General features: G+C 45.7%; 1 protein-coding gene across 1 annotated transcript in view; it reads right to left on the reverse strand.

The window, feature by feature from the left end:
- The window catches only part of farsa (phenylalanyl-tRNA synthetase subunit alpha), a 60,876-nt gene extending 53,741 nt beyond the window's left edge, over positions 1-7,135 (reverse strand). Inside the window, exons 1-2 of the mRNA XM_073068964.1 lie at positions 6,969-7,135; positions 147-284 (exon numbers count right to left, since the gene is read on the reverse strand). Coding sequence (XP_072925065.1) covers positions 147-284; positions 6,969-7,115 — 285 coding nt within the window. The 5' untranslated portion in view covers positions 7,116-7,135. The remainder of the gene's footprint in view (positions 1-146; positions 285-6,968) is intronic.
- Positions 7,136-10,407: the final 3,272 nt, after the last annotated feature.

Consider the following 10,407-nt stretch of genomic DNA (forward strand, 5'->3'; position numbering starts at 1 on the left):
TGTGGAAAAGGAGAACAATATTACAGTGGAAATAATATTTAATACTTTCTAAATAATGATAATGAAAGCATATTTGCTATAAAGAGATTGGACCAATATTAGTCAAGGCAGGCAAAAAGGTAAAGAAATCAGAATAACAGGCTCACCATTAGTTCACTCTGAAGAATTCCGTTAGGTGGAATGGCATCGAAGACTCGTGCTTCATGGCTGCCATTCTGCACAATGTCTTTCCCTTCCTCAGTCAGCTCCCAGTGCTTATGGGATCTCTGCTCAGCCTCAATCACCTGCAGAGGAACAGGCATCCAGCTTTTTTTGCTGCATTAATGTTCATCAATACCTTACCACCATCTGCGAGGAGTTTGTGTGTTCTCCTCATAACCAAGTGGGTTTCCTCCCACATTAAAAAGACGTAGAGATTAGTAAGGGTTGGCAAGTTGCGGGCACATTATGATGGCACACACAAGATGCACGGCAACACTTGCATGCTGTCCCCAGCACAACCTTGAACTGTTGGTCATTGATGCAAAACTGTATGTTTTGATATACATGTGACAAATAAAGCTTAGTTTTAAATTTTAATCTTTAATCAAGCACCACCAAAGGCTCCAGCTGTGAAGCAGTTTCTAACAGAGTCTCTGGTATGACACTCAGCCTGTTTCTACCACCAGATACATATTCCCGTTCCTCACCTTTCAACATTGCAAACAGACTTTTTCTAGGCTGGACAAACTAGCAGCAGCAGAAGCTAAGAGGAGACCTGATTGAAATTTACAAAATTATGACAGGCATAGATGGAGTAGATGGTTATTACTGATTTTCGCCAACCACAGAGATTCTGCAGATGATGGAAATCCAGAGCAAGACATATGAAATGCTGGAGGAACATGGCAGGTTGAGCAGCATCTATGGAAAGGAATAAGACACCAGAATAGGAAGGTAAGGTAGAGGAAGAAGTACAAGCTGTCAGGTGATAGGTGAGGAGGTGCAAGGTGAGTGGGATAAAGAGAGAAGCTAGGAAGTAATAGCTGGAAAGGCTACAGGACTGACAAAGGAGGAATCTGAAAGGAGAGGAGAGTGGACCATGCGACAAAGGGAAGGAGGTGATACACCGGTGAGGAGAAGAGGTAAGACTGGAGCCAGAATGAGGAATGGAAAAACAGAGAAAGGGGACGGAAGAGGAGTATTATTTATTGTATTCACTATTGAAATATCCAATACTAGAGGATGTGCATTTACAGTGAGGGAGGAAAACTCAAAGAAAATGTGCAAAGTGGTGAGTGCCTGAATTGAAATGGCAGGATGGTGGTAGAGACAAGTATGATAGTATGGTATAAGGAGCTCAGAAAAATAGAGGGCTATGGGTAACCCTAGATAATTTCTCAGGTAAGGACATGTTCGGCACAGCTTTGTGGGCCAAAGAGGTATTGTGCTGTAGGTTTTCTATGTTTCTATGTGTTTAAGTAGTACATATACAATGTCAGGATATGGAACTTCTGCAGGCAGAGGGGATTAGTGTAATGAGGCAACATATTAGCTTAATTAGCTCAGTGCAACATTGTGGGCCGAAGGGCCTACTCTTTTCCCAGACGCCCCTCACCAGTTGCCACACCTCCAGAACTAGCCAACCACCCACTTCCCCAGAACAAGGTGCTACAGCATGAGTGGCACTATCCAGAGTACAAATTCATCCCACTATCAATGCAATCACTTAATAGAAAACTACAAACAAGCAACATAACTAGCCCCAACCCCACCCCAGAGCAGGGAACACACAAACCCAACTGTGAGAGTTGAAGTAAATTAAGATGTGCAAGGTTAAAGTCAGTAAACAAATGTGATTTAATTATGTCTGATAAGCAGGAATGCAGAAGCGCCTGACAAGATTAACTGTTTGTGGAATCATTGAAGTCCTGAGATATGGACTATTGTTTTACAGAAATGTGTAAAAAACAACTCCAAATATGGAATGGGAAAACACTGAATCTAAGACTGTATACCTCCCGAGTCAGGGAGGGGAGGGGTAAGGAAGAAGGATAAAACCTGCTGCCCTGTAAGGTTCAGGGTTCCCTTCTCTGAAGGCACCCAGCTCTGCAGAACTGTTAATAAACTTTGTTTCCTTGAATTTGTCTTGAAGCCATTATTCGGGAGCGTGGCTCGTTTCTGACAACTTGGGGTGCTCGTCCGGGATCCACACTCCGGCCGTGAGTTCGGCAGTCCCTGATTCCTTGCTCGTCGCCCCGCACGGCTTGAGCGAGTGATATCCGGCGGACTCAAGGAAACAAAGAGGGGTTGTTGAGGCAGTCGAGACAGTGAGCGATCGAGTAATTTCTGTGCACAGGACCCAGGTAAGAGATCCTGCAGTGACGTGGTACACGAGAATTGTGGAACTACGGGGTTACCCTGCAGGTGGATCCTGCAGAGACGTAGTGCACAAGAATTGTGGAACCACGGGGTAGCCTGCGTGTGGATTCCTGGGCGATCGCGGGAATACAGGTTCCGGAATTGGACAGCAGTGATTGAGCTAGGTGGGTCACATTCAAATTAAATTCCTGCAGTGACGTGGTGCGCAAGAAGTGCGGAACCACGGGGTAGCCTGCGGGTGGATTGGAACCGGGCAAGTCCTCGAGATGGGAAATAAGGGGTCTAAGAGAGAAAAGGGTAAAGGAAATCCAGGCGCCAATGATGAAAAATACCCCGGGGTACTCCCTGATAGTCCGTTGGGACAGATGTTAGAAAATTGGGATTATGGGAGGCGAAAAGGGAAGTCAAAGAAAAAAAAATGATACAGTACTGTGAATTGTGGTCCCGCCAGCCGATCCAAGGGTCGGCTGTGTGGTGGCCTAAGTTCGGGTCTAGCGAGGATTGGGTACAACAAGCCCTTAATCTGTTCGTGAATTCAAAACCTAACGTTAAACCCGAAGAAAGTGATTATGCCCTATGCTGGTTACCAATGACAAATAGTTATAAGTTGAAAACGATAAAGGAAGGGGAACAGAAAAAGAATACATGGGAGGTGCTCGACCACCTGCCGCCCCCATATGTGCCCCCTACCGCTCCGCAAATCGATGACCTTGAGGAAAAGGAAAGAAAACCAAGAGATGAAGAAAGAGGGCGAAGAAACAAAAATGTGTCCCCTCCGAGAAGTCCCAATGGGAGGGGCACAAGGGGGAACAGGTTACGTGAACGTTCCCCTGACGAGTACAGAGGTACGGACCTTTAAGAAAGAGATGAAAAATCTGTTAGAAGATCCTATGGGCCTTGCGGAACAATTGGACCAATTCCTGGGACCAAATACCTACACCTGGGATGAAATGTACTCAATAATGGGGACCCTATTCTCCGCACAAGAAAGGCAAATGATTAGACAAGCTGCAATAGCAGTCTGGGAAAGGGAGAAGCCCCAGGATGGACCAGGTGAACAAAAATTCCCATTAGTAGACCCACAATGGGATAAGCAATCGGAGGACGGAAGGAGGAATATGCGATATGTACGCGAATACATGATAAAAGGGATACGACAGGCTGTGCCAAAGGGATACAACTTCACTAAGGCCTTTGGAAGTCACCAGAACCCCGATGAAACCCCGTCAGATTTCCTGGATAGGATTCGGAAAAATATGCAACAATACGCAGGAGTAGACCCAGAGACAGAGGTGGGACAACAACTAATTCGAGTAGAGCTTGTGTCCAAAGCCTGGCCGGACATTAGGAAAAAGCTGGAGAAAATGGAAGATTGGAACAGCAAGCCCTTGAGTGAATTACTCCGTGAGGCTCAGAAGGTCTTTGTCAGAAGGGACGAAGAGAAACAAAAGAAGACGGCAAGGATAATGGTCCAGACAGTGCGACAGGTAACCGCAGATAGTAGAGAGAGACAGGGACCATGGTTGGATCGAGGTAGTAGCCAGGAGCAAGGAGAAGGGCTAAGGAAGGCTTTAAGATGTTTTCACTGCAACGAAGAGGGACACTTCAGGCGCGAGTGCCCCAGATACCGACGGGAAGTGCACTCGTACGCCATGATGGAAGATGAAGACTAGGGAGGTCGGGGGTTCCACCCCTTGGGGATGAATTATCGGCAGGAACCCCTGGTAAATTTAAAAGTAGGTGCCCAAGGGTCAGATACAACCTTTATGGTAGATTCGGGTGCCGAAAGATCTAGCGTAATCCAGATACCTCGCGGCGCCCGAACTGGAACAAAGGTAATGGGGGTATCCGGTATCGGAGGAAAGACAATACCAGTGCCAATTGTGGACAATGTGGAAGTCGGATATGAAGATAGAGCAACTAGACGAGACCTCCTCCTGCTGCCCTCGGCAGGATTTAATCTATTAGGAAGAGATCTGCAAATTCAATTGGGTATTGGAACAGTGCCAAGCAATGGAGAGATAATAGTAAAACTATTCGCATTAAAAGAGGAAGACGATCAGAAAATAGAGCCCGAGGTATGGTATAGAGAGGGAAACAGGGGAGGATTGAACATCAGCCCTTTACAGATTACCTTGTTACCGGACAGTCGCCCAGTGAGAAGGAAGCAGTACCTCATTGCGATGGAAGGAAGAAAAGGGCTGCAGCCGGTGATTGAGGGATTGATCGCTGACGGACTACTGGATGAATGTATGTCACCATATAATACCCCAAAACTCCCGGTGCGAAAGCCAGATGGGACTTATCGGATGGTACAAGACCTGCGGGGCCTAAATGCAGTAGTCCAAACCCGATACCCGGTAGTGCCCAACCCTTACACGCTGATGAGTAAGATCTCCCCTGACCATGAATAGTTCAGTGTAATAGATCTAAAAGACGCCTTCTGGAGTTGCCCGCTAGAAGAGAGCAGTCGTGACATGTTTGCGTTCGAATGGAAGTACCATACCCCGTGGCATCCCCAGAGTTCGGGAAGAGTAGAACGAATGAACAGCACCCTGAAGGCACAGCTAACCAAGTTGATGTTGGAAAGCAAGCTACCATGGACCAAGTGTTTGCCGATCGCTCTCCTGAGAATACATACAGCGCCCCGGAAGGACATAGGAGTATCTCCTTATGAGATGCTCTTTGGACTGCCATATTGGAATAAAATAGAGGGGTATCCCACACTACAGGGGGGTGATTTATTTGTAAAGAACAATTTACTGGCCTTGTCCCGTTCCTTTGCAGAACTGCGGAAAAAGGGTCTCTTGGCCCAGACTCCGCCGCTCGACTTTGCTTTACATCAGATCATGCCTGGAGATTGGGTTCTGGTAAGGACCTGGAAGCCGGAGAAGTTACAGCCACAGTGGGAAGGCCCTTTCCAGGTCCTGCTAACAACAGAGGCGGCTGTACGGACAAAAGAAAAAGGGTGGACACACGCATCCAGGGTAAAAGGACCGGTGAAGCCCAAAAGCCGCACTGAGTGGACCTGTGTTCCCGGTGAAGAACCGTTGGTGGTGAAGCTAAAAAGGCAGCAAAAATGAACTCTATGTGGACTGTAACATTATTGACTGTAATATATTTGATTCTATATGTCGGGGAAATTGAAGGGAAATGTGACAAGTGCAGAACCGTGGTACGAGTGGGGCAGAGGGTGTTCCCTGGATCCTTCGTATCCCACTCGCATGTAAATGAATGACCGTTGTTATGATAAAAGCAGAAGAGTGTTGGGAAAATGGTAAGCCGTACTATCAGGTCTATAATAAAGGCGGTTGGTGGCGAACAGTACTCTGGATGGTGGGAGGTGGATTAATGAGTTTGATGCTTTTACCCTGCCTCATTCTCTGTGTACAAGCACTAATAAGACGAAGTGTGTCACAACTTCAGGCAATAGCAATACCTCAGCACGGCACTGGCATTGGAGCTGTGGGCAAAACAGCAGAGCCAGATGTGAACAGCAATATACCAGAACAGGCTGGCTGTGGGGTTACCTATTGGCCTCTGAAGGCGGGGTATGTGGGAAGTTCAATCTTACAAACTGTTGCCTTAAGATAGACGACAGTGGAAAGGCCGTGTTAAAAATATCCGACAAAATTTGGAAACTGGCCCACGTGCCAGTACAAAACTGGAGATCCCTGGGGAACATGAGTTGGCTAGACGGGCTACTGGGAGGTAGTTGGTGGCGCACCGCTCTCCTAGTAGCAGGCGGGGGTCTAATGATTCTCTTACTTTTGCCGTGTTTGATTCCTTGTATACGAACACTGATCAGGCGCAGTATATTCCAGCTCCAGGCAGTAGCGATACCCCAACATGGGACAAACAAGCTAAAACTTATGCTATTAAAGAAGAAAGTTGACCCTCCACGGGGGGCGGAGGAAGGACGGTGGGCCCCCTGGAAAGAGGAGAAATGCTAGCTGCTACGCACATCTTAAAAAGAAAAAGGGTGGAATTGTGAGAGTTGAAGTAAATTAAGATGTGCGAGGTTAAAGTCAGTAAACAAATGTGACTTAATTATGTCTGATAAGCAGGAATGCAGAAGCGCCTGACAAGATTAACTGTTTGTGGAATCATTGAAGTCCTGAGATATGGACTATTGTTTTACAGAAATGTGTAAAAAACAACTCCAAATATGGAATGGGAAAACACTGAATCTAAGACTGTATACCTCCCGAGTCAGGGAGGGGAGGGGTAAGGAAGAAGGATAAAACCTGCTGCCCTGTAAGGTTCAGGGTTCCCTTCTCTGAAGGCACCCAGCTCTACAGAACTGTTAATAAACTTTGTTTCCTTGAATTTGTCTTGAAGCCATTATTCGGGAGCGTGGCTCGTTTCTGACACCAACCTAACCCAGAGCTGCCATCCCACCCTCATGCAAGCAGAGCGGGAATTTCACCGCCAACCTTAACCTCATCCTCACCGGGAGCAGGATTTCACCTCACCTCCACCCCCTCATCCCCCTTCCCACCAAGAGAGGGGAACCCATGCGCTCTCTCCCTCTCTCGTGGGTGAATGACCGTCAGCACTGGAGGCCAAGGGCCGGGCTCCCTACTCCCGCTCCCAAGCTCACTCACATCGTCCAGCGTCTGCAGACTTTTGACAGCGCCCACCACCAACTGGTGGTCAACACCGAGGTCCCGGGCCAACTCAGCGCTGTCGGTGCCTCCATCCGCTATCTCTAGTCGTTGAAGCAGCTCCTCAGTCAGCACCCGCTCCGCCATCTTCCCCCCGACCTCTGACCCCGTCGTTCCGCAGCCATAGTTTTAAAATAAAATCTCTCAACAAAAATACTCCCCACTCCACTGACATATCTTCCCCTCAAAACAGTTTACATTTCCGTGTTTTTTAATACATTCCATTTCTCACTGGGGGGGGGGGGTCTGATCACGTGCCACGGATATCAGCCTAATTAATATTCATAGTCAACAGAGTAATATATCTCACCATTTATTACATGAAATTTATTTTCCTACAAGCATTTACAGGAAAATAAAGAAATACAAAAGAATTTATGGAAAATAAAGGCTGACAAACAACTAATGTGCAAAAGAAGACAAACTGGCTCTTAGTTTTATTGATTACCCATTTTATACATCATATACTTTTAAACAACTCTCCATAAATATATCTAATGATTGGGTTACACGCACAAAATGCCAGAGAAACCCAGCAAGTCTCGGCCAGAAGCATTGACGGTTAATTTCCATAGATGTTCCCTGACTTGCTGAGTTCCTCCTGCATTTTATGTGTTGTTGCTCTGAATTTCCAGCATCTGTAGAATCTCTTGTGTTAATGATTGGGTTGGTAGTGGTGTGTTTGCCCCACTGAGAACTGAACAGAAAACCTACCCTGCAGAGAAGGGCAACAAGAGGCTACAGATGCTCAAATCTGGAGTCAGAAACAAATTGTTGGAGGAACTCTGTGGGTCAGGCAGTATCTGCAATGGGAGATGGACAGTTGATGGTCATTTCCCTCCACTGAAGCTGACTGACCTGCTGAATTTCCTCCAGCAGACCATTTTCTTCATGTCATTCATTCTGGCAAGTTCTCTTGGAACAGGTCAGGGCAGTGCTGCATTCTCAGAGGTACAGTCTTTCAGAAGAGATGTCCAACTGAAGCCTCATTAGGGGATCAGAGGTGGAGAGGTCAGTAACTTTAAATTCCTTGGCATTATCATATCAGAAAAACTGTCCTGGGACCATCACAAGAAAGATATGATAGCACCTCCACTTTCTTAGAAGCTTGCAAATATTTGACATGTCATCAAAAAGTTTGACCAACTTCAATAACTGCACAATTCTGTTCAGTTGTTTCAATCTTGTTGCATGTACATTGAAATATACAGTGTAATATATATATATATATATAGAAAGAACAAGAGGAGGAGCTAAGATAGCTCCAGAGGGCAACTTCTTCAAGCTCATCCGAAAAACAGCTTAAATTCTTCTCCTTAATGTCACTTTTTTCGTTTTCAGGGTGCTGGAGTTCTGTTAAATACCATGATCTACAGCTGCATTCAAATTGTGATTCTATATGACCATAGGTTCTTGCTTCTGGAGTTCACCCAATTTTTGGTATCTCCAGGAACAGCCTGGACCTTCAGGGTGTGGCCTCTGACTCAATTCCTCACCAATGTCACCAATTGGAACACTGCAGAGATCAGAACATCAAGACATCAGGTGTGAATATCTGAAGGCTCTGCACTTGGGCAATTGCTCTCTCTCTCTCTCTCTCTCTCTCTCTCTCTCTCTCTCTCTCTCTCTCTCTCTCTCTCTCTCTCTCTCTCTCGGAGAGTCTGTTGGTTCTCAAGTTGGGTGAGCTCAAATAAGTATCACTTAAGATTGTAACTCTTGCTGTGGAAAGGGAGACATCTCTGTTCCTTGTTACAGAGAGAGAGGGAGAGTTGAGTGACATTTGCAATTTTCCATTCCTCCAGAACCATCCCAGAGTCAATTGATGCTTGAGAGATCATTATAAATGCCTCCACAATCTCTTCAGCTATCTCTTTCAGAAACCTGGGGTGTAGACCATCTGGTCCCAGTGACTTGACTTATCTACCTTCAGACCTTTCAGTTTCCCAGGAACCTTCTCCCTAATGTTAGCAACTTCATATACTTCTGTCCTCTGACGCTCTCATACTTCTGGCATTCTGCTAGTGTCTTCCACAGTGAAGACTGATGCAAAATACTTATTCTATTTGTCCACCATTCTCTTGTCTCCCATTTCTACATCCGCAACATCATTTTCCAGCAGTCCAATACCTACTCTTGCCTCTTTTTTCCACATTATATATCTGAAGAAACTTTTGGTATCCTTTTTAATATCATTGGCTTGTTTACATTCATATTCCATCTTTTCATTCTTTATGACATTTTTAGTTGCCTTCTGTTGGTTTTTAAAAGCTTCCCAATCCTCTAACTTCCCACTAATTTTTGTTCTATTATATGCTTTTTCTTTGGCTTTTATTTAGGCTTTGATTTCTCTTGTCAGCCACAGTTGTGTCATCCTCTCTTCAGAATACTTCTTCTTTGGGATGTATATATCCTGCACCTTGTGAATTCCTCACAGAAATTCCAGCCATTGCTGCTCTGCTATCATCCCTGCTAGTGTTCCCTTCCAATCAATTTAGGCCAGCTTCTCTCTCATGCCTCTGTAATGCCCTTAACTCCACTGTAATACTGATATATCCGATTTTAGCTTCCCTGTCTCAAATTGCAAGGAGAATTCTATCATATTTTTGTGGTGAACTACATATGCCTGTCTGGACATGCCCCCCCCCCCCCCAGCTGACTGCTCCTGTGGCTCCTCCCACAGACCCCTGTATAAAGGCGATTGGAGGCACTGCTCCTCCCTCAGTCTCCAGGATGTTGTGTGATGGTCTCTTGCTGCTGACAGTGCTTTCCTCCAGCTAATAAAAGCCTATCTCGCTTCACATCTCCCAGAGTTATTGATGGTGCATCAATTATGATCTCTATCTCCTAAGGCTTCCTTTGCCTTCAGCTCTCTGATCAATTCGGGTTCACTGCACAACATTCATTCCAGAACAGCTGAATCCCTAATGAACTCAAACACGAGCTGTTCTAAAAAAACATCTCATAGACCTTCTAGAAAATCTCCCTCTTGGGATCCAGCACCGACCTGATTTTTCCAATTGACCTGTATATTGAAATCTCTCATGACTATTGTAACATTGCTCTTTTGACATGCATTTTCTATCTCCCATGGTAATTTTGGGGATCTGCATATAAGTCCCATCAGGGCCTTTTTACCCTTGCAGTTGCTTAGCTCTACCACAATGATTCTACACCTCTTCCTAATGATTTGGTTTAAATGTTTTACCAACGTAGCCACCCTAACCCCTCTGCCTACCTGCCTGTCATTTCAACACAATGTGTATTCTTGGTTAGAGGTGTTGTGGATAGTGTGGAGGGCTGTCAGAGATTAGAGTGGGACATTGATGGGATGCAAAACTGGGCTGAGAAGTGGCAGATGGAGTTCAACCCAGACAAGTGT

Source organism: Hemitrygon akajei, chromosome 16, assembly GCF_048418815.1.
Source record: "Hemitrygon akajei chromosome 16, sHemAka1.3, whole genome shotgun sequence".
In the NCBI taxonomy this organism is placed as follows: domain Eukaryota; kingdom Metazoa; phylum Chordata; class Chondrichthyes; order Myliobatiformes; family Dasyatidae; genus Hemitrygon; species Hemitrygon akajei.